This window comes from Megalops cyprinoides, chromosome 5, assembly GCF_013368585.1.
Source record: "Megalops cyprinoides isolate fMegCyp1 chromosome 5, fMegCyp1.pri, whole genome shotgun sequence".
In the NCBI taxonomy this organism is placed as follows: Eukaryota; Metazoa; Chordata; class Actinopteri; order Elopiformes; family Megalopidae; genus Megalops; species Megalops cyprinoides.
Genome location: NC_050587.1, coordinates 5,322,313 through 5,346,401, shown reverse-complemented (window position 1 = coordinate 5,346,401; position 24,089 = coordinate 5,322,313). Strand labels below are relative to the sequence as shown.

The 24,089-nt window shown below is 42.4% G+C and overlaps 1 protein-coding gene across 1 annotated transcript in view; it reads right to left on the bottom strand.

The window, feature by feature from the left end:
* The window catches only part of LOC118777942 (netrin receptor UNC5D-like), a 172,706-nt gene that overhangs the window by 28,284 nt on the left and 120,333 nt on the right, over positions 1–24,089 (bottom strand). Inside the window, exons 3-8 of the mRNA XM_036529211.1 lie at positions 15,126–15,269; positions 14,243–14,346; positions 4,415–4,595; positions 3,333–3,500; positions 1,010–1,174; positions 579–611 (exon numbers count right to left, since the gene is read on the bottom strand). Of these exons, the coding sequence (XP_036385104.1) occupies positions 579–611; positions 1,010–1,174; positions 3,333–3,500; positions 4,415–4,595; positions 14,243–14,346; positions 15,126–15,269 (795 nt within the window). The remainder of the gene's footprint in view (positions 1–578; positions 612–1,009; positions 1,175–3,332; positions 3,501–4,414; positions 4,596–14,242; positions 14,347–15,125; positions 15,270–24,089) is intronic.

The window sequence follows — 24,089 nt, the reverse complement described above, 5'->3', positions numbered from 1 at the left end:
TGATATCGCTTTTGTTTTGCCAGGTGAAAATCAGAGTGTAAACTCTGAAACTCTGAAACTGAATGCTGCCCAGGAAATGGTCCTCTAATTCCCCAACAGTCACCCCAAACACCCTTGTATTTCCAAATCTAAATCATACAATTCCTATTCCGGTTGGGAAAATAATCAAAGAAAAAAGGCAACGGAAAAAAGGGGTGAGCAGTGGCAAGTTTCTTGGAGATGAAAATGTTTGACAAAAATAACAAGCCAGCAGAGAGATCAACCACACAAAGCTGCCCCCAGAAAAAACACGTGGGCAAACATGCAGCTGCGTATCAACAGCACCGAAGCTGACTAATACAAGGGAACTTAAACCGATTGACAAAATTTACCTTCTAATTGGCAATTAGCCTGTGGACAGAAATGTCTGTTCAGTGCCCCTGCCGGGCTGGCGGGGGCTCCTTCCTGCTCTTTTCTCTATTGTGTGTTAAAAGCTGAGCTGAGTCATGTGATTACAACGTGGGACTCCTGCAGTAGAAACTGTTGTTAAGGGGAGGAGGGGTGGGCGTGGCAGATGTAAGACAAACAGGTGGACTCACTCTGAGGTTTAACGTCATGCAGCAGCTTTCGATCTGCAAAGACAGAAACACAGAGAGGTTACCCACCCCTGCACCAGCGTGCTCATTCAGTGCATGTGCAGACGGTGCACTCTGTATCTGATTGGTATTGTTACTGTTTAGCACCCTAAGACTGCACAGATAAATCCATAAAATGTGTTGGCTTTGACTGTCTTTCTTCTATTGGGAGATATGGGAGATATATCGAAACTGCCAAACTGTCAACGTCCTCGTGTTAATGTTTGACTGGGATTAGCTGCTACCTATTCAAGCTTTTGTCTCCACCAATAGAGTTACTGGTGAGGCTCATGAATGTGAGCTATTAGGTGGTGATGGTGATGAGAATGCAGATGGAGGCATGTATGGCTGAGAGGGGAATGATGGGATGGGATGAGGGGCATGGGGGTACTCACTGTGGGTGCAGAGCTCTCCCGTGCAGTTCTCCGTGTCCTGCTGGGCCCCCTCACACTCCCTGCCCCCATGCTTGGGTGCCGGCGCGGTGCAGGCCCTCCGTCGCTCCCTCTCGCACCCGGAGCCGCACACCGTCCACTCGCTCCACTCCTCCCAGCCGCCGTCCACTGCAGAGACGGAAGGCAGGCGCACAGGCTGAGACAGCAGACAGCGCCTAGGCCTCGGCCTCCAGCCACCCCCTCTCACTTCTCCCTCTCCCTTTAACCTCCCGAATGAAACCAGCTCACATCCCTTTCCTCAGGTTTCACAGTGAGGGAGGGAGAACACTCGCTGTCTTACACTGTTACCTGCTGCACGATTCCCTCAGGGGATGATCCCATATTAAGCTCAGCCAGACACATCCTGTCATGCAGCGCTGGGCTATTTCTCCCGATCCTCCGCTGACAACCGCCAGTACATCCTTTCTTTGCAAGCTCTGAAAAAGCCTGTTTGTTTTGGTTTTGTCTACTAAGCCTGTACCTTAATGTCTCCATAGCTTTTAAATGTTCCTTCCCCGCTAATCTAAATGCAAATTGCGTGTTTGCACATTGGAGCTGGTGCAGAGGAGTCCTTTGGAAAGTGGCTTGGGGATGTAGATTATGTCTCTTAATGTGCTTTGCGCTCTCAAGATAACTTTTTCCAATATGATGAGTGCTTCCCCTGCGATTGACTTTGGCGGGGAAAGCCATAAATTTTGCCCGTGCGAAGCTGCACCAGCAGCGAAGATTACCGGGCTGCTGTGATAACAGCTGGGTTTTCTCGGGAGGGGCGCGACGTTAACTTCACTGTCCTGGAGGAAGCGGGAGTCACATAGCCTGCATTTGCACAACTATGTGAGGCCCATTACCCCAACAACAGCAGACAAACAGACCGTGAGCCCCAGTGATTTCAGTCATAGCGATCAATCCGCCAACTACAAAGAATAATTAAATTCCACATAAACGCTTTGTAACACATTTAAATTCAGGCCCTCCTAAGAATGAGCAAAGTAAGAGTGTGCCAGGAAAGATAGAGGGCAGCTAATGGAAGTCTGGAACACAAAACAATTACAATGTTGGCTTTGTTGACACGGGTAGCAGCGTTATATGCGGCACAAAGCATTCTGGGGGAGTTTGAAACTGAGTTTTTTATGCATGAACAACAACGATTTGTTCTGTAACAGTGATTTTTCTTCTTTGCAGAGGGATACCACTACAGTCATACAAAATCAATTCAACTCTCCTGAGTAGCTCACAAAATTGGCTTTCATTTGAGGGAGTTTGAGGGCCCATGTGCAAATCTGAGTCTAATGGAAATGTGTCTCTCCTAAAACCACAACCACCACCTACTTATTCTACAGCACCCATTTTTGTGAACCTTTTCTTATTTTTTTAACCAAAACAAATCACTTGCTTTATAGGAGGAAGCATTAAAATGCTGTATTATTAGTAAACCTTTCATTTCTGCTTTTACAATGGTGAGCAAGCCATGTCTTTCACAAAAGCAAACTGGAAATGTTGTAATTATTGGCAAAGACAATTTTTATTCCAATACATTTATGTCTAAATGAACAACTGGTCTCCTTCTATTTTTGCCCACTGGTCATTTCTACCAATGCAGGACAAGCTGAATACAGTGTGTAGCAGTTCCTTTCACCATCTTTTACTCCACATCAATAAAGTGAAGTGTAATTGCAGTCATTTGATTTAACATATTGCAGAATACCCTTTCCATGCTGTTACTCTAATGTGTTGAAGTAAGTTATGAATGGAACTAAATGCAACTTTGATAAATATTGTACTTTCTGAAGATCTGAGAAGAACATAAAGGGCAGTTCAGTTTAGTGTTACCGTACGTCAGTGGTTTCAAGTCCTGACCCTGGAGATTCACCATCCATGCTGTTTTCTATACCTACCTAAACCATCAGTTTTTGGAGGAAGGGGGCTGCTGTTAACCCCTGATCAGTTAGCTTTTTAACTTCTGCGAGTGGTATCTTAATTACTTTGGTGTGAGGTCTTTATGCCCAAAGCTAGAGACTGCTGTTCTGCATTAAGGCATGGATATTTACACATATAACATTGTACCCACATTGCTAATCTAAAACTTGAAGCATGAAATACAATGGATCAAGATACAAAATACTGTGTATGAAAGCACAGCCTATGTTCCACCATGTGACATTAATTATTATGAGTACAATGTCACTTCAGATAGTCCAAGGTTTTCATGACCAGAAGTAACTCTGTAATGGTACGACCTTGGATCTCTCATCCTGAGAGAGTGAATGACAGAGTGAGGCGCTCTCACCTGGACAGAGTGCGTTGCAGGTGATCTTCTGCATGGACATGCCCTCGCAGAAGGAGCCCCCATTGAGGGGCGCGGGGTTGGTGCAAGTACGCGAGCGTTTCTGCACTCCTCGCCCGCAGCGCACGTTGCAGGGGGACCACTCCGTCCAGAGAGACCACCCTCCATTCACTGAGGGAGGGGCGCAGGAAACGCAGAGATGGGACACAGTGAAACCCACACAGGAAAGGCGGTGGGGACATAGTCTGCCACGCTAATTCCCCTCTCCACCAAACTGGCTGTGTCCACTCAGACACCCTATAGAGTAGTTAATGTGACAGATCCATTTCTGGTTTTACCAGAATTACAATCAGAACTACAATCACATGGCTTATCGAGACTGATAAGCCAAGTCTCAGCTAAATTTGAGTCACAAAATAGAAAAAAACACAAAAACTCCTCACTGAAGTATTGCATTGCTCAAAAGTTCTGATGCTCCACCGCCACATTGATATGGTATGCTTCTAACCTGTTACAACCAGAGATCACCGGTTTTTTCCAATTCCTTCAAGCTACTCAAGACCCACTTATTTTGGCAATCCATGTCAAACCTTGCTTTCCCTCTTACTGAGTGCCCACACTCCAAGGCTTAAGCCTCTGTGCGCACTTTAGCTGGAATAAGAGCTGCATTACTCATGAATCACAATGCTGTGTGACGGTACTCAGATGATGTTGGCAAATTGTATTTGAATACATTTAAAAGCCTGCATAAAGGCATCAGTCAGATAAATAATTAAGAATGGCAATTTCAAAGCCCTTAACGGTAATAAAAACATTCTAAATGAGATTAAGACACAATGGCTGATTCCTTTTTAAAACCCACATTGGTTTTTAATGGGAGACAAAATGAGCCTCTAGCTAGTCAAACTAAAAAGAGATTTAGCTGCCTGTGACTGGAAAGATTCATCACTCAACAAACAAAAAAATAAAACAAAAAGAGAAAGCATAGCAAGCTAAGGATTTCTTGATGTTTTCTCAACCATAATGATATTGTTCATGTAGGCCTATATAGGGTTCCTAGAACTGATGTCTTCTACCAGCCTTACCAAACACAACCACGGTGGCGGTGGCGCTGCGTCTCTTGGCCACAATGTTGCTGGCCAGGCAGGTGTAGTTCCCCGAGTCAGACAGGCGGGCTTCATTGATGATGAGGTTGTGGTCCGCTCGGGTGTCAATGTTGTCGTCGCTGAGCGAGCTGACCGCCTCCTCATTCTTCAGCCACTCCACCTGCAGGACACACGGCGAGCCAGGCCCGAACACAGGTCACGTTTTCGGCCATTAGCCTCTCGGCAGAGCCCTGCCCTAACCGCCGGCACCGCTGAAGGTGAGGGCGGCATCTCTGAAGGTGCAGTGATGGTATAATTACAGTCTTGATGACATTTTGCCGCTCCTGCCTCGGACACAGAACTCACAGAATTCAGCCACTCACTGGTCAGATTTCATACATGTCCGGGCCAGACAGGCCTGACCCGCAGAAGTGTGGTGTGAATTATAAACACCCCCAACATCGCACACCAGGAAACTGCTTCTCCTTCCCACCTCATGAATACTTTGAGTTGCAATGTTGCAGATCACTCTGCACCACACGCATCTACCCCTGAGGAATAATGGATGCTGGGAAACCGATTAATCAAGTTCCACACTGTTGCAGGCTTTTATTTTCATTTGGCAGCCGAGAGCCCCGCGCCTTCGGCTTCATCTGCGGCTGGGTTCCGCATGGGGTCCCCCGGAGCCGAGGGAGGCTCCCCGCGGCCCCGGCCCTTTGCCCGTGCTGCACAATTAAAAGCCGCTCATCCCTTGCAGCCTGTCTGAATTGGGTTTTTTTTAGGTGTCCTCAGTGACCCCGCCATTGTTACTTTGTGAAAGTGGGTGTGAGTGAATTGTTCACCTCTGGGATGTGTTTCTTTTTTTTTTTCAAATTAAACAGCCCTGAATGTACGTGTGTCTCTTTTATAACCAAGAATATTTTATGACATTGTATGAGATGCCTGATATGTGTGTTCTGCACCAAGCACAACAAAAGAAATTCTCCAGCATCAATATACAGTTTTTTTTTCTTATCTGATTTAATTATCTAAAGTGGTTTTCACTGAAGCAGCTGTATTAATAAGTCTCATCAGAGGCAATCATTTTCCAAGTGTCATGAGAGGTTTGGAAAAACAAGACCTCCTGCTTGTGTCCTTTGACCATCCCTCCCCCACCCATACACCCCCCCCCCCAAGGCTCTGTGTGAACAGCCTCCTCATTCTCACCCCCTGCTGCTAGGATGAGTCACACAGCGCTTTCAGACCAGCGGAGCCCATCATCGTGTGTCCGCTCGGCTCTACCTGCACTCTTTCAATTTCCATCAGTCCACGGAATGGATTTCTGACTAAAACTCCTGCACCCCTGAGACAGCACTTACATGTATAATGACGAATGCTTCACGACACAGTCCTTTCCCCTATACTTGGCAAATTATGATTGTAATTTAAGTCACCGTTTGCACTATATACTGTATTGCAGATTTAAATTTACTAATACTCTAATACTGTGAGGCAATCTGACAAAGGCCTCAATCATAAAAACAAATACATTGGAAATGTGAATGAAATGACCACATACACATGTGCATACTATACAGACATACATACAAGAAACAGACTTTTTATTTCTCTCTCTCTTGTTCAATTTGGGAGAGTCCCAAACTGAAAGATGTTAAAGGCTGGGCAGTGCCATCAGCCCCCCGCGTGGAGGCAGAATGATGCCATAAGGAAGGCGATGAGCAGATCCACAATACAGATGACGATAAAGGCACGGATGCAATTAGCCTGATAAGTGTGCGTCTGCGGACGCGAGAAATGAAATTATCCCAATTAGCTCTCCGGTTTGAATTAAAATCAGGCCGTCCTCGCCAGGGCTGGAGGCAGGGTTTTCACATGCAAACAAGGCCCTCTAATTTCCTTTCTGAAGAACATTGGTGCTGTGACGGTCATTACTCCAAGCCACTGCTGCAGGGAGGGTCACACTGTCCTTCTCCCTCTCTTTCTGTCTGCGGCGACATTTGCCCTGAAGATCTGATAGGTCTGTGGATGGTGAATGATCTATTATGCACAATTCAATCTACACAGTCTGGACTGCAAGTGCAAAAAAAGGGCACACAAGTCCATCAAGAGGTTCAAACTCAATGTGTAGGGGGGTCTCTTTCCCCTATGCTACGATCCATAAACCGAGCTATAGTTTCACTATGATCAGCATGGTTAAAATGACACCAGACTGTTCCCACTTTTCCCCCTCCTCCTACTTCTCCTCCCCACCCAGCGAGAGCAGTAATGGATGAGTTCTAAGCCAGAGTGGCTGGCTCTGTGAAGGGGTTCAGACTGCTGCTCATCCCATGCAGGCAAAGGCAAGGATTAGCAGCTCTGACAAAGCTCCTGGGGAGGGAGCTCTGCCCAGTGTTACACTACAGTACCTAGAGGCACACATTACATTGCATTTCAATTCATTTCCTTAGCCTTTGCTTAACGCCTTTATACGGGACTTGCAACAGTCATTTTTTTCTACATATCCTGCTCTACTGCTGGCTATTTTCTGAAGCAATTCAGATGAAGTACTTGGTTAAGCCAGACCACGATGTGGATATGTGACTTTCTTAAGTTATGTTCCCAGATCACTGTGCTGCACTGTGCTGGCAAAACTGTTGTAGTGCCCCTGGATACACTCACACTCACAAGAGAGGCACAGCGACATCTACTCTGCTGGTGCAGAGGCCAAGTATGGGCAGCTCCCACAGTGCTTTGCAGTCCCTTTGAGCTTCTATTTCCTGATCTTAGTGAAACGAATACAGAGGAGGGAACTGACCACACTGAACCAGCTTGGAAATCTGATTGGATGGTTTGTATTTATATATATTTATTGAAAGATATGTTGGGGTTTATACATGGCGAAAATACAAAGGCAGTATGCATTTTCCTTCATGTTTTCAGAAATTTATCAACATCAAAAACAACAAAAACCAACAATCCCCTTACCATCAGCCCCCCTCCCGCCCGCCCCTCGAGAGAAAAGAAAAAAAAAAAAAGGGAAGGCCAGTGTGAGAAGGAAAATTACATTCTGACAGTCAAAATGATGCACAAGACTAAGTCAGGAAAAGAAGAGAAAGGCCTCAAGTGCTAGGGGTGTCACAGTGGGCAATGGTTTTTCTCACTGGCTGCTGCCCATTTGTCCAGCAGAGGTTGCCATGTTTTTTGAAAGAATCTATCTTTGTTGGTAATCTTATGGCAGAGTCTTCCCATGTGCAGTACATTACCTAACTCCCTAAGCCACTGCTGGAATAGGGGGCTAGCCTATTTGATCCCCTGGGATCAAATACCACTGAACCAAAGATGGCATAGAGTGGGTCAGGTGTAATAGTTTTATGGATGGCCTTTGAAATGTGGTCAAATATAAGAGACCAGAAAAGAGTTAGCTTAGAACAAGACCAAAACTGATGAGTTCCTGTTCCTGTTTGTTGTTTACATTTATCACATAAAGGAGAAATGTTGGGGTATATGCCATGGAGCTTGGCTTTAGAGTAATGGAGTCTGTGAACTACTTTAAATTGTAGTAGGGAATACCTGGAGTTTACAGAGCTACTGTGAATTCTATTGAGAATTCCCTCCCAAATCGTTACTGAAATTTCCATGTTAATTTCCTGCTCCCAATCATTTTTCAATTTGTCAGTGGACGCCACTTCATGAGCTAATAGGATACCATATAGAGCAGAGACTACACCTCTACTTCCTGGTACGAGGTGTCGAAGACTGTCCAGTATGTTGTGTTTAGGCATATGTCCGTAATGTGGTATATGAGTCCTGATGTAATTCCTATACTGGAGGAACCTGAAAAAGTGTGTTGACGGTAAGTCATATATCTGTTGTAGGTGTTTAAATGACATTAGGTTTCCCTCCAGGTACAGGTCCTTTACAAAGACAATATTTTTGGCTTTCCACATGGAAAAGGCTGGATACATCAATGCAGGGGAAAAAGCATGGTTGTGACAAATTGGACTATCTATGTAGACTTTAGGTAAATCGAAAAAAGATTTGTTATTCGTTAAAAGATTTGTTTCCAAATTCTTAAGGAGTAAAGTTTAATAGGATTATTTATATAAGGGGGTGTCTTTATTTTTGCTGGGTTATTAAGAAGTGCTGGGAGGGAGGTGGTGCCACATGTAGTTACTTCTATCTGAAGCCATGAGGGTACGCCTCCTTGATTATGGGCTGTCAGCAAACCATTACGCCAGTATAGTAGTGCATTCACATTGGCAGCCCGATAATACAGCCTAAAGTGCGGTAAACCAAAGCCTCCTTTTACCCTACACTTCCGCAGGTGTTTTTTGGATATCCTGGCTAATTTATTGTTCCATATACAGGAAGATATGATAGAGATATGATACTTTTTAAAATAATAGAAGGGGATAAAGACAGGGATATTTTGGAAAATGTATAGGAATCTAGGAAGGACAACCATTTTTATGCCGTTGATGCGTCCCACCATAGAAATGGGCAGCGTGTTCCAGAATTGAATATTTTGTTTCAACTGTTGTATTTTCGACTCCCAGTTTCTGTCGAGGAGTTTCCCATGCTCCCTTGTCACAATGATAGCCAAGGTTTTGAATTGGTCTCGTAATTTTAAAAGGAGTTGTGTGTAGAAAGTTTAAGTCCACTTTGTCTGATATGGGCATCAGTTCACTCTTTCCCCAATTGGTCTTATAACCAGAAAACTACCAAAAGTATCAATTAGCTGTAACAATGTTGGGATGGATGATTTGGGGTGTGATAAGAATATTGTGATGTCATCTGCAAATAGGGATATCTACACTTTTGATTGGGGCAATCCCCTGGCTCAACCTAATTTGGCTGGCTAGAGCCTCAATAGCTAGATTAAATAGATAAGGTGAACAAGAGCATCCCTGATGAACAACCCTGTATAGATGAAATGGTTGTGAAATGTCACCATTAGTAAGAATTGAAGCTTGAGGGTGAGCATAAATAATTTCGATCCATTTAATAAATTCTAGACCAAAGCCAAAATATTTCAGGGTAGTCAACATGTACCTCCATTTGATGGAATCAAAAGCCTTTTCGGCATCTAAGGCAATTACCACAGACTCCTCCTTTTGTTTCTGATATATGATGTTGAAGAGATGTCGTAGGTTGAAATATATATGTCTGCCTGGGACAAAGCCAGTCTGGTCAGGGTTAATTAAACTGGCTATGTACAGTATTTACAGAGTCTGTTAGCCAACATTTTGCTGAATATTTTTGTTTCCATCTGGAGGAGAGATATTGGACAATATGATGACATTTCCAAAGGATCCCTATCTTTTTTAAGGATCAGAACAATGTTTGCTTTGTAAAGTGAGGGGGGTAGTTCTGACGTTTCCTTGGAATAGGCGAACATGCGCAATAGAAGAGGGGCAAGGCTGAATGAGTATCTCTTATAGAGTTCAATGGTGAACCCATTGGGGCCGGGGGTTTTATTGTTAGGGAATTGAGAAATAGCTGTTTGGATCTCCTCCAAGGTTATGTCAGCATCCATTGCTTTAGCCGCTGCTTCATCTAATGTAGGGAGCTGGCTATTCTCTAAAAAATGGTTCATTTTCTGGGAATAAGTGGATTTGACTTTAGACTGGTACAGGTCCTCATAAAATGATGCAAAGGCCTTGTTTATCTTGTCTGGATCTGTTGTGAGATGGCCATGTTTGTCTCTTATTTTATGAATGGCACGTGTAGCCTGTGAGTGTCGCAGCTGCCTTGCAAGGAGTCTGTGGGGTTTGTCTCCCAACTCAAAGTATTTTTGTTGTGTTTTAGCAAGTAATGAGCCAACTCTTTGAGAAAGGATGGTATCATATTCATATGTTAAGTTAATGATTGTCTTGAGAATGGCATCCTTGGGGTTATTCTTATATAAATCTTCTTGAAAAGATAGGCCATACTCTTTTCTATCTTTTAGTCTACTGCCTTCACTCTTCCTTCTACTGGAGACATAGGCTATGACAGGGCCCCTAATAACAGCCTTTAGTGCTTCCTAGAGGGTGGAGTCATTGACATCGCCAGTATCATTCTCTGTGATAAAGTGAGAAATCTGTTCTTATAGGTAGTTAGTGAACTGTTCATCGGATAGAAGTGTGGGGTCAAAGCGCCACTGATTACGTCCAGCTCTTCCCTCCCCTATTTTCAGTACCATGGACAGAGTCGCATGGTCTGATATAGCTATGGGTTGGTATGTTACAGTTTCAACAGTTGATAACAATTTAGAGTCCACTAAAAAACAGTCAATGCGGGAGTATGACTTATGCACTGGAGAAAAAAAGGAATAGTCCCTTACGGTTGGATGCTTAAGCCTCCATATATCAACTAAGTTGAGGTTGTCCAGCAAAGTGTTTAGACGAATACAGGAGTTTGATTCTTGAAGGGATTTGGAAAACTGCTTATCCTGAAGGGGATCTAACATGCTTCTACTTTAGATTGAATTGTGGCCAGTTTTGACTCGAGGGTTGAAAACGCAGATCTGAATTCGGTTGAGAGGGCTGCTCTATGGTCTTCTAGCATGGCGGCTATGGCATCCATATCAGTCCGGCTAGGAGCTGCGCTATCCTTGGCTGTAGCCTCTTCCTTTCTTGTAGTTCTGCTGGTTTTTGAGGCCATATTCTGACTGGGGTCGATCATTAGGGGTTAACAGTTGTAGGTGAATATTCATAGAGTTGTAAAGAAGGGGATAAATTCTTAAAATTTATATAGTAGGTGGGAGCGTGAAGTATGTGTGACTACTCCATGCTCGAGCAGACTGGAAACACTCCATCTGATTGGCTGGTTAAATAAAGAAAGTTATCACATGCACTGACTTGAGACAAAAACAACAACAAGAGTAACAAACAGATGTATGACAAGCAAGATGACAATGCGCAATACCATTAGGATAGAGGATTATCAAACTGTAGAGGCCTGATACAGACTGTTGATGCTCATTTAAAACAGTGAATCTAAATACAAAAACGTGGTCTACTCTAGGGCATCAGTAATTTCCTCATCTTAGTTTGCAACAAAGACATGTTTAATAGAGGTTATTCCAATCATGTACAATCAGGTGCAAAACCGTATTGCATTGACACTTGGAAAAGAGGGCAGTATATAAAATTATCATTAATATAGAAGGAAATTAAAGTGACAAGAAAGGAATTATGAGTGAGGTGCAATAACCGGTTTTGTTTCATCCGATTCAATTAATATGGCATTTCATTAATGTCTCTGCTTTGTTTTAGCTCAATCATGTCAGCCACTCCAACGCAACAATGACTTTCAAGATATTATGTTAAATAACACAGCTCTTGACAGCAACATTCAGGCGCAAGGGCAGTTGAACCTTTCAGTGTCCTTTCTTTATGACTGCACTTGTCTCTCAAACACTGCATCTATTAGAGAATAATTACACTCAAGCACTTCAAATGACTTTGTATCTTTAGACATAAATGAATAATTAGACATCATAAAGAAACTGATAAGTGCTAATAAATGGCTTTTTAAAAAGTATCTGATTTTTTTTTTTTTTACCTGGTTGAAGTTTTTCGTGTCTTGAGTAAAGCGTCTGATCTTTACTTTCCTCCTTGTTTTTGGTCTTCTGTCTGTTGTTCTTATGCATTAAAATTATGCACCAGAAAATATTTGTACTGTTTGCCAAGGCATTAAACTAGTTGGGGTCACTGCTGAGGGTCAACTCAGGTGACTGAAATCTTCACTTCAGTAGGAATACTGTCTCAACCAGAGATGCAAAAAAAAATCTGCAGAGACTGAAATTCAGGTAATGCTCACACAGTAGTCACTGACCGGGCCAATAATGGCTGTTTAGAAAAGTCACCACTGAGAAATCATTCTGATTGAACACATACTGCAGCAATAAAAGAGCTAAGCGAACATCAGTTTGAACAAATACGAATCAACTATTCCTATTTATCAACCTTGGCCGAAGCCTGGAAATTTACCTTCCTTAGTCATATACCGTCCCTTCTGGATGTGATCTGAATGTACAGTGGGGGGCTTTTGTCCACAGATTAGCCAGTACCAAACAGACGCCGTTGTGTCTATGACTCTTTTTGACAAATGCTGGTCGAATCCCAACTGGACAGAGCCCACATGTGGTAGCTGAAGGCAGGACTCAGCTAACTGGTGCCTAAAAAAACAGGTGACTCAACTTTCAGCACCTCAGCCTTTTATTGAAGATGCTGTGGTCTTACTGCATGCCCAAAGCAAAGTCCACAAAGCCAACACTGAGGAATCCGCCAACAAAGCCCTGCAGATGTGCCCCATACCTCACAAAGCAAAAAAGCTCGGGAGACCACGGCCAAGGCCTCTCTTTCATCCTGGCCTGGTCAGGTACTCCTGCTTCACCGGCAATGTACTTTCTTTCTCTCATAAACTTTGACCAAATTTATTCCCTGTTCAGCAACATTCAAAAAGAAGAAAACTTGTCATCTGATGCACAAAAAAAATCCAGCTGAATTCTGTCACTGATTCCCTTGAGCCTGACATACAGAAATAGCATCTTAACACCTCAGTGACAGAGCATGGGATGAGCGCTGATCTGATATGACATCTCTCTAAGGATTTGAGAGCAGGAACATACTGTTATAATATTGAGTAAGCTTCTCTCTAGTGACTCGAGGCAAGCTGGTATAAAATAAGTACAAAAATGGTCCAGCAAGACACCTTTAGCGGTCTGTATGGATTGACTCAATACCATTGGAAGATAGTTACACAGAAACTTCTCCACTTGCCAAACTACTAAGCAAACATTTCTGAGGGATCACACACAGATTTCAAGGATATATACATCGATTTGTTTTCCTGTCTGCACTCCATCTATGATGCTGTAAAAGAACAAACAAGAATAACGAAAATATAGAGACTATTTCAGGCCTTCAGGCTATGTATAACCATTCACTCTCTCCTGAACAGATGCATTCACACACTGTTAAGAACTGGTTTTAACCAAATGAGAAGTTTAAATCGCCAAAAATTATGTTAATGTTAAATTCTGCACACATCACCAGCCCCACTTGCTTGTCCCAGATGCCTTGCTAAATAAAAATTTCATTCTGAGCTGGAAGTCTGGATTCCTGAAAGGTGTGTAAAACCACCCAGTCATGTTGTATTAGTGGGTAACGAGCTGCTGCACTCAGACCTTGTCTGAGAGATGCTGAAAGTTCATACCACTGCGTTCACATCTGGAGTTTCAATATTTCATTTCCAGAGGTTTGCTGGAAATGACTGGGTTTAGAGTTGGCCTCTACATTATTCACATAGTCTCTTTTGCTGGGCTCATATGTGAATTTATGAAAAGCCGCATATCTGATGGCCACGGCGCATTGAGGGAGACCGCCGTGACATAAATCTTCCATTTTGGGGCTGAGGCATTAATTATGCACAGTTTGCCCATAGTTGGAATGCTCTAAAACCACACACTCACATAAGACCTCATTTCATTGTAATCTGTAGATGCAAATTGCCATGGACATGACAGGAGATGTAAGCACATCACTTTCATCCATGGTATTTAAATAAATCATCATTGTGTAATCTTTCATGTGACAACACCCACCATGACAAGCAAACGCTCAATCTCATTCCCAGCCAAAACAATGTTATTGAGAGAATGGGCCCTTTGAGGAAAGGAGTTTTCAAACAGCATATGCTAAAGATAGAGAGCACCTTCAAAGAACAATATTACAAAAAATAAGAAAATAATTAAAGGTAATGAAAAAACCCTCAGGATGTGGAACAGTGCTGATGGTGTAGCTGCCACAGGACGCCTCCGGCCAGCAGGTGGACACACAGAGCAGAGAGTACAGCTCTTACCTCTGCTACTGGTACTCCCTCCGGGGGGCGACAGTGCAGCACGATCATGCCCTTGATTGGCACCTCCTTTCCCTGGGGGTCCTGCTCAAAGTTCTTCCGCAAGTCTGTTAGAGGAGATAAGGAACACCTGTCACTCAAGGGTAAGTTCATTCAGCCTCTCTGTCCCCAGGACCAGCCCTGCTTTCCATGAACAGTGACACTGGCCTGGAAACCCCCAGCAGCAGCACTGGTTGTTGCCACTCTTATTTCCTCAAAGATTGGCCTTGGGTTCATGTACCACAATCTAAAGCCATCTCCAGTATTACAAAGCCACAGTGGCTTCAGTTATGATAAGAAGTCAGATCATTACATACAGACCAGTATTTACTTTCATGGGCAGATGCCAGTTTTTTGGGTTTTTTGGTTATTACATCTTACAATTCCCATAAACCCTTTAGACAGCTGTGTAACAGCAGTGGGGAAACTGGGACACGAGGCTCTAGAATCAAAGATTCTCACCACAACTCCACATATCCCAACTGTGCTCCATGTCTGAGTCAGTTAGTGACAGAAGACATTCTCAGAAATCTGCAAGAGCTCATTCTCAGAACAGTTAGCCATCGCTTTGGTCAAAATTCTCTTTTTTCCCCAGTTTCCATTTGTCAAGATGAAATGCATTCATTATAGATAAGATAAACAGATAAATCATATTTTGAAACAGAATCAGAAACACACACACACGCACACACACACACACACACACACTCAAAAATGTGTTCAGTTATTCTGTTTAGCTGTTTACTCCCCCCCCCCCTTACCCCACACACACACACACACACACAAACTCATGACATGTTCACAGTTGATGAAAACCATAAAGTGAGTCAGATGGGGCATAGCTCACATGCAATGCGCACGGTGGCCTTGCGGCTTTTGGAGGTGCCCAGGTGACTCCAGGCCACGCAAAGACACCAGTAGTCCTCAGGGCCGTGGAAGTCCTCCACCTGCTGCCGGGACACGTTGATCATCACCTCCCGCACTCTCAGGCCTATGAAACAGGAAGTTACATGCAGACACCGGTCTATCTGGTCTTGGCCTGTGCCACCACTGCTCATCAACTCTCTACAGGAAGAGGGGGATGAAATCATAAAAATCATAAAAACATACAGAGTCCTTTAGGACTGTTTTTCCTGAATGCACAGATGAATGCGGCTCTGCTCAGGTTTTGCAATACCAATTTTTTGAACAATTTGTCCAGATAAGTTTCCACATATTTGTTTCAAATCAGTGAATGAGGCTTTTTTCAAGCTCATGCACAAAAGTGATTATGTTTTATTCTTGAGTTTACTTGAGCATAAATTTCCGCTTGCTGCATCTATTATTTATCTTGATGATCCATTTTTGAGATTATTTTAAATGTGATGAGACATATAAACAGGTCATCTAGCATCTTCTTGCAGCTCTGAACTCCACTATAGTGTACTTTGATGTTGTCATATTTTTACCACTGAACTACAAGATTAATTCTCTTATCAAAATGGAGGGACACATCAAAGTCATCTATTCATTTTATAAATAAATGGCTACATTTACTAAGGACCCATGAACAGAGCACTGTAATATAAACTTCATTTTCGGGTCCCAGCTGCCCTGTTATACTTCTTTTCCTTCCCTTGGGTAGGTAAGCCTTTCATTCCAGTCAGAGTTGGAGGCTTAGGCTTTGTCATATAGGTTTCTCCATCCTTTTCCAAATCTCTACAGCCTTCACAGCTTTCACAAATTCTGGATTTGAGAAATAGTGCAAGAGAACAGGACTAACTGGATTTGAGGAACTATCCATCTGTAAATATCTATCCACATAGTTTCACAAAAGTCCACTACTTCATTTCATTAAATTCCAAGGGCTTTTGGAAGAGTTTTTTTTTTTTACTTACTGGACTGAATATATACCGGTTTAAATTCTCAGTTTGACAGAATATATAGAAACAACATTACTTTTATCCACGGATTAAATAAACTGTCCGGCATTTTGTTTGAACCTGGCACAGAAGTTAAACAGTCAGAGACATTTGCATGACGTATATCTGATCTTTCTCTCAGAATTTTTTGCAATTTTTCAAAATGTTTTCTGAAAAAAGAAAATCAGAGGATGGGTCTGGCTTTTCAGGACATACACAGCTGCTGTAGCCAGTGCTTTTCTGAGACAGAACTTTCTGTTGGAAACCTAACATAATGTATCACTCCCCTGGAGATGCGTTTCTGTTTGCCTGCGTGCAGGGAGAGAGACAGAGGGAGCTAATCCAGACTAATGAGAATAAATAATCCCCCAAAACCAAAGCAAGAGTGATACTCTGCTGACAAGGGCCTCTCTCTCCCCAGCGAAAGGCAAACATCCCCCAGGAAGAGCCATCAATGGCAGGTGGAGCGCTGGAGCGCCTGTCCCAGGCTACGCTGCCACCTCATCTGTTATCCCCACGATTTAATACGCAGGCCAATGCCGACGGAGCAGGCCTCACAGAACCAAAGCTCTCCGTTTGCCTCCTCCGCTCTCTTTCACGCCTCTTGCCAAGATGCGTAACAAAGCCGTCCAAAAGGGCCCGGTTACAAAGGGAGGGGAGAGCAGCCGGTCAAAAAAAAAAAAAAAAAACGAAGGCAAAGGGACTTGGGCTACAATCAGCAGAACAGGAGGGGAGTCTGAGGCCGACTGATCTGAGATCCCTGGGAGGTCCGCTCCATTGTCAGGCTATGGCACAGCTCGCAGGCTTGGAACGGGAGGCTCCCTGTGCAGGCTGGCAGGGGCTTCCGAATCGTGGGCTAGCGCTGCGCTTATCACCACGAGAGCTGCTCTCATTGGCTGAACTTGAGGCAGTATGGTATTATGCTTGCTTTATGTGGCTTAGTTAACATATGCATGATTTGGCTTTTTAATTTAAAAAAGAGCATGTGGGAGGTGTATTGAAAAGCTGTAAAGCCAGGCGGCCCTGTGTGTTCAAAACCCTGCTCTGTTTCAGTCAGTCAGAACCCTATAGTGAATGTGTTTTCAGGTTATTCTTTATCTTAAGATTTAGCAAAACACACAAAACCACCTAAAAGGCTGAGATGCTCTCTTTCACATTTTTACACAGTTTTACTTTCTCTACCATCAGAATATTACACTGTACCTCTGGTTCTTTACAGTTTCAGTATGAACCGTGAACAAATGCTCACATGTTCTCCCTTTTTTGCTGTTTTGGCCTAAATTATATGCAGCTGTTTCTTGGTCACTCCTAAGGCTGAGTAATGGAAACTACGTGTCAGTTTACTGGCTAATTTCAAGGAATACCTGCATTTGAACAAAATCCATAGGCCCAACCAAAGAGAAAAAAGAGCAACAAATATAGTAGTCTACTTTTTCCATGCAGTCTTCAACAGTAGGTGCAGGTCCTGCAGCCATAAACAGGCAATGTTTGGCACACTGTTGGCAATCAGAGCAGTGTCAACAGAGGAAGAATGGCTGAGCTTCAACGAGTGGGACTGAGAGCAGCCTTTAGTGGCTAACACCTGGGGACTGAGCAGATTTGTTTAATGGAACACCAGATCTTCAATGCCTGTATCGACCATCTGGTGTGCTAGATATATATTTTAATATACCTAATCTCAAATGGTGAAGGCGCCATGCAGCCATTGGAGCCAGGAGGATGGATTTCACACATTTTACCTAAGTGTCAGTAATTAGTTAACATTACCAAATATATTCAGGACAATAATGATTATCATCTCAATATCACTTATTCCAGGGTATATTGCATGCAATACCTACATACCGTAGATAGTCATGGTCCTTGACATTGTAATCTCAAACTCAACACAGCTCTCAATTCCAACAACACAGATTCCATCTTCACACCTTCCACATTCCTTTCCAGCACTAAAAATGGACAATTAATTGGTACAATTATCACACTAACATTAAGGTCTTTGACATCACAGTCATACTTGTGATAATCAGTGGTAAAACCTAATGAGCTCAAGTCTTTTTTGGACTCAACAAATATAAGGCTGATTCATATTATCTATCAGTATAATTTTACACAATCAGTGGACAATTTTATGACTCCCTTCATAATTTAATGTAAAATATATACACTTGTTTTTATGTTAGAAATTCAGATAAAAGTGGTAGTTTGTAGTACTGTGCAAAAAGACATCTACATGTTCATTGAATGTCTGACAGTTTGAAAAGACCTGGGTTTGAATCCTTGTTCGGAATGTTTATTGCTTTTTCCCTAGTGAATGCCATACAAATCATACTCAGTTACTATTATAGACTTTCCTTAAATCAAACATTTAGCTTGCATATCTTGTTGCACATATAATGACAATTAACAGCTCCAATATTAAAAGGGACAATGGCAATGCTCCTTAAATATATAATATTACGTTGACTGTATACATAACCAGCCCCAAGAGTCTTTTCAGCAGCGCTGGTTTGGCATTGGGAGCTAACAGGGTGAGTTGCCATATGGGTGATTACTGACCTCCTTGGCACACCATACGGTTGTTACTGTGGTGCAACTGTTTGAGTGCTTCGAGACAACGGATCTGTGTCAGAGCAATTGATTCAAATGGGAAAACCACATGGAAAAACCTCATTTTCCCAAATTTTGCAGGGCATGCAGCACACTGTCAATTTGCATATACACGCTTTGGCCAATAATGGCTATGTGGCACACACATGCCCTCCCACTGGAGATGAAAGTCAGCTGGAGACATTTCACGCTCTGAATTAATGAAGCGTGATTCACACATTTTCCGATACAACATTCCAAACCTGCCAGCAACTATTAATTGGTGAAGAGACAATAAAATACATGAATTGGTGTAAACGAAGAAAGAAGATCAATGCTGATCAAATTATTCACATCTTTAATGATGCAATTATCTCAACATACATTTATTGATTGACAGACTCATTGAATTATGTAAATATTTATTTATTAATAGATTATTTAATTGCATATTTATTTACTTTCTCATGTTGTCAGTTATACCAAACACATAAAAAACACTTTCAGCAAACAAAACTGCTTAAAAGCATAAACAGATGTGTTGCCTAAGAATCCTTACAAAATACTCACAAAAAAGGTCTGGCAGTAAAGATACTGATACAAAAATGAAAACAAGTTACCCCTAACTACCTCACACAAACTGAATGAGCACTATTCCAAAGAAATGCTACCGACATCCTCCCTAAATTCTTTTGTGTAACTTTTTTCATCTGGTTCATCCACATTCACAGAATTCAGCATGTTTTGTGTGAAAGGCTTTTCGTAGGATTGTTCGCATTTGATCTGCTGTGGTGCAGTGATTCCTGGAAAGGCCTGAGAAAGCAGAGGTTCCTGGTGTCTCTGGCAGGGGGATTTCAAACTCAGTTTGCTAGACAGCCCAGATCCCTGACAGATGTAAAGAGCTGCAGGACAAGTGTATTCTGACTATTTTCCTCCTACACAGGCCTAGCTGTTCTCAAGGGGATCCTGCCTACTTAGCTGTATACTCAGCTCCTCACACTGTCTGCTCCCTCGTCAATCAAAAGGGGATGGAATGGCTATAACCGAGATGTAGATGAATTCCTAACTATATATGTGTGTATATGTATATATATATATATATATATATATATGTATATATATATATATATATGTATTATATTTATTTATATATATAATTATTTTATGCACTGAATGTAGTCTCATTAACCTGGCTGATGTAAAGCTTTTTCCAAAGGACACTGAATGAAGTACCATCCTTCCCACCTGAAACCACCTGAAATCCACTTAACACACTGATGACGCCTTCTGAAGAACTGCAATGATCCGACTGCACAAGTACCAGCGCAAAAAAAAATCCCGTCTGAAATTGAGTTTGGCTGCCCGAATCCAGGGAGAAAATGAAAACATTACAGTGGCACAAATGAAAGGGGAGTGCTGTTTTGACATGGCACGGAGAGACAGCCTTTGTTACGGAGGAGAGTCAGGTACCTGCCATTTTCCACGCCACTTTATTAGCTGTACCTCGCACTCGCCCTTTATACGTCGCTCCAGATGAGACTGCCTGCTAAATGACAGAATGTAAAAATGCAAACAAGCAAACCGGATGGGAGTCTGCTCTGTGACATAATAAGGCCAAAAAGCATTTTTTTTTCTCCACACAGCCCTGTGAATCCAAAGGGCCCGGCATCACATGCATAAAGAAGCTGCTGAATGCTTTTGGAGAAAAATGCAAATGCAGGAAGAGCAATATGCCCTCCTCATAAGAGCGGGCGATTTGTTCTGCCTCTTTTGCATAATAAGGCTAAAAACACCCATCTTTGCAATGTCCATTTAGGTCTATTCATGAAATGTGTGTTTGTGTTTTTTATCAGAGTGTACCTTTCTGCCTGGGCTACAGAAAAGTAAATCCAGCACTAAGGTCTGTGCAGTTTGGTAGAAAACCAAATGCGTCTCATGCATATGAAAAGAGCACTTATCCTCTCTAAATCTAAAGGCATCCTCAGTCACAAGCACTGTATGTTGTGTGATATGACGTAAAAGATTCATTCCTATGGTGTTTCACACTTTTGTTATCTGAGGTTTTTCAAAGCTGAAAGGACACCTCGCCCTGGAATGTGGTGACAAGTGAGACACAGAATGGAAGGTGAGTTACCCCGCACATGGGTGTGACCACCAGGTATCACTCTGTAAAATACAACTGAATAGTTATTGAGGCACCTGTACCTTAAGTGCCTTACCTAAGCGTACAACAGCAGTGGCTTGGGGGGAAACAGTACCAGCAACCTTTCGGTGACAAGCCCTGCTCCTTACCGCTATGCCACACTTCTGCCTTACCTTACTTAAGCTTGGGCTGTGTTTATGTTTATGCTATCCTCATAATTCTCTGACAAACTGTCCTAAATACAATTCTCTCACAATCCGGTTGGTGCCATGCTCATGGGAACAATGGTGTGAAATTATCAGCTGTTTCACTGATTAGAGGTAATTGTTTGAGGCCTTAGATAAGTGTCACTTATTGCCATTGTGTTCTTTATTATCTTTGTTCAGGCATTTAAAATTATGTGGAGAGGATTGTTGTGCTAATTTTCAAAATGTTCTGAGTACTGGTGTATAGCCTCAGCTTTGAGCAGTACATTACTTTCATCTTAATTATTTGTGGCAGATTGCAGTGACTTGTCATTACAAGGACAACAAAGTCATGATACAAGGAAAAACCCTGGGGAAATTTAAATATATAAGAACACATAAAGATACAATTGACTGTGTTTTGTCATTATAACCACCTTGCGTTATGTTGATAGACTCCCTCATTAAAATAGAGGAGACTGTCATACTGTGGAGGGAGAGATTACTACAGACCCAGAATCTAAAGTCTGATCCTGGAGGGTAAAGCTTTGTGAACTGGTTTCACAATATTTTTGTGTTTCACCAGTCACAAATTTTATATTTTCATTTTTCAAGTGGTCTACAATGCTACGAAAGCAATAAACTGTATTGAATGTATTAACTCTGAAGCGATATGTCAAGCCTTGGTTCATAGTAATTTGATCCATACTGTTGAGACCCAAACTTGACCAAGATCATCTTACTCTGATAAAACGTGCAACTTAGGAAATATGACAATGATCTGCATGGCATTTGTAACACACACAGAACACAGTGCCAGACACATCACATCAAGCAGTTCCCAAAAGGTATGCTTTAAGAATCTGATGATACAGACTGATGCTAAATTAGATCACCATAACGTTTCACAACCATAACCTGCTTTTAAAATGTAATTGTAAAATGTTTTGTAAATTGCTTTGGATAAAAGCGTCTGCTAAATAAATAAATGTAAATGTAAATGTAAACCTTGCATTCTTGAAAACCATTCAATCCATATGTTATGTTATGTATATTCAATTCATCTGTGTACAGGCAGTAAATATGGGCCAAAATTAGTCAGCACTCTCACTTTACCTGGCGCAGGAGACGTCTGCTGATTGATGGTACTCCTTTCTAATGTACAGACTGAGACCCAGATTCAATTAGCACATCGTTTGTATTTAATGTAGTCCCAAATGCGAGCAGTGCGGCACAGTAACAGCACAGCATTTGATTTGCTTGTAAAGAAAAATGCAACGCTTGCACTAAGTGAGAATTTGCAATGATTATACTGTAGCAAGGTCAGTGATTACAGGGTAGGTCTAATCTCCCTCTGCTTCAGACTAAGATGGCTGATGGCTCAGTGAGAATGCCATCAACAACGCCTGTGCTCACTGCGTGGAATTCTTGCCTGGGGCAGGAAGGGGGGGCTTCACACACCCTTTATTGTGTTGTGTGAAATGATTGCAGTCTGAGGCACATTTCAGGTTCAGGTCTGTTATGAATAAAAATCATATGCAAGAACATGAGCTGTAGGTATAAAGGATTAACGCTCAGAAAAAAACTGACTGCTGCCTGTAGTCCAGACAGACATACATAACAAATATGATTTATATCACAATGATGCCTTTTCAGTGACCTTTGAAATGACTAAGAAGCACTAGGTAACAGGATTGTGAGGGCTATGATAATATGAGAAATCTCAGTGGCTAAGCCATCTACCGTCATTGCAACAAATGAACAATAATGGAAGAACATGAATATTTCATACTGTCATAACCCCTAAACCACTACGGCCCTAGTCTTTAATAAAAGACCTTGAAAATGAGCAGTCCTTTTCAGCCTGCTTCCAGTTTTATGTAAACAGGTCGACGGTGTGTGCATTATCTCTAATCTGTCACTAAGCCAATTTATGCTGATCAGTAGACATTAAATTAATTCACCATGTCACAGAGATCTGATCAAGTGAGCAAATGTCACCCAATGAGGATCTTGGGATTACTTGATCTGTTGGGTTCTCCTCTGTGCTGGTAAACATTTGCCTGCATGGTCTTTAAGCAACAAAAAGAGGCTTTTCAGTTTTACACTTACCGGAACATCAGAAATGCAATGACAGAGGCAGCACCGGAATATTAGGGTGTTCAAAGCTTTGACAACATTGCCTCAGGCCTTATATTAATCAAATCACTCCCAGCATTCCAGTTTAAGTGCCAGAGAGTTTAACTGACTGAAGGGTAAAAGGGTAAAATGGGTACAAGGGTGGTTGTGGTTGTGGTTAGGGTTAGGGTTTGGGTTGTGGCTGTGGTTAGGGTCAGGGTTTGGGTTGTAGTTGTGATTGTGGTTGTAGTTGTGATTGTGGTTGTGGTTAGGGTTACGGTTAGGATTGTGGCTAGAGTTGTGTTTAGGGTTGTGGTTAAGGTTAGGGTTAGGGTTAGGATTGTGGTTATGGTTGTGGTTGTGAATTGTGATTGTGGTAAGGGTTAGAGTTAGGGTTGTGGTTGTGATTGGGGTTAGGGTTAGGGTTGGGGTTGTGGTTGTGATTGGTTTGTGATTCTGATTGGGGTTAGCATTAGGGTCGTGGTTGTGATTGGTTGTGTTTGTGGATAGGATTAGGGTTAGGGTTTTAGGGTTAGCATCCTCACAGATTTCCATCTTTCCTGAACTGCACCAACATGCGAACAAGTGCAATAGTTTGGAACTTGGAAACATGAAGGAATACAAGGAAAATCAAATCTCCTATGATTCTCCCTCATCAGTCTTACTCTATAGCGATTTACCTGGTCTAAGGCAACACCTTTCTAAGTGAAGTTAGAAAATTAAATCAATTCCAAAAAACTTTAGCTGAAGCTTGAACCTTGATCTCGCCGCTGACTGGCTCTCTCCTTCTCACATAAAGCTAGTCTGGGTTATATATCTGCGTGAGGATTCTCAGGTTGATGCGCCTGTATCTGGCAGACATTGCCCACATGCAG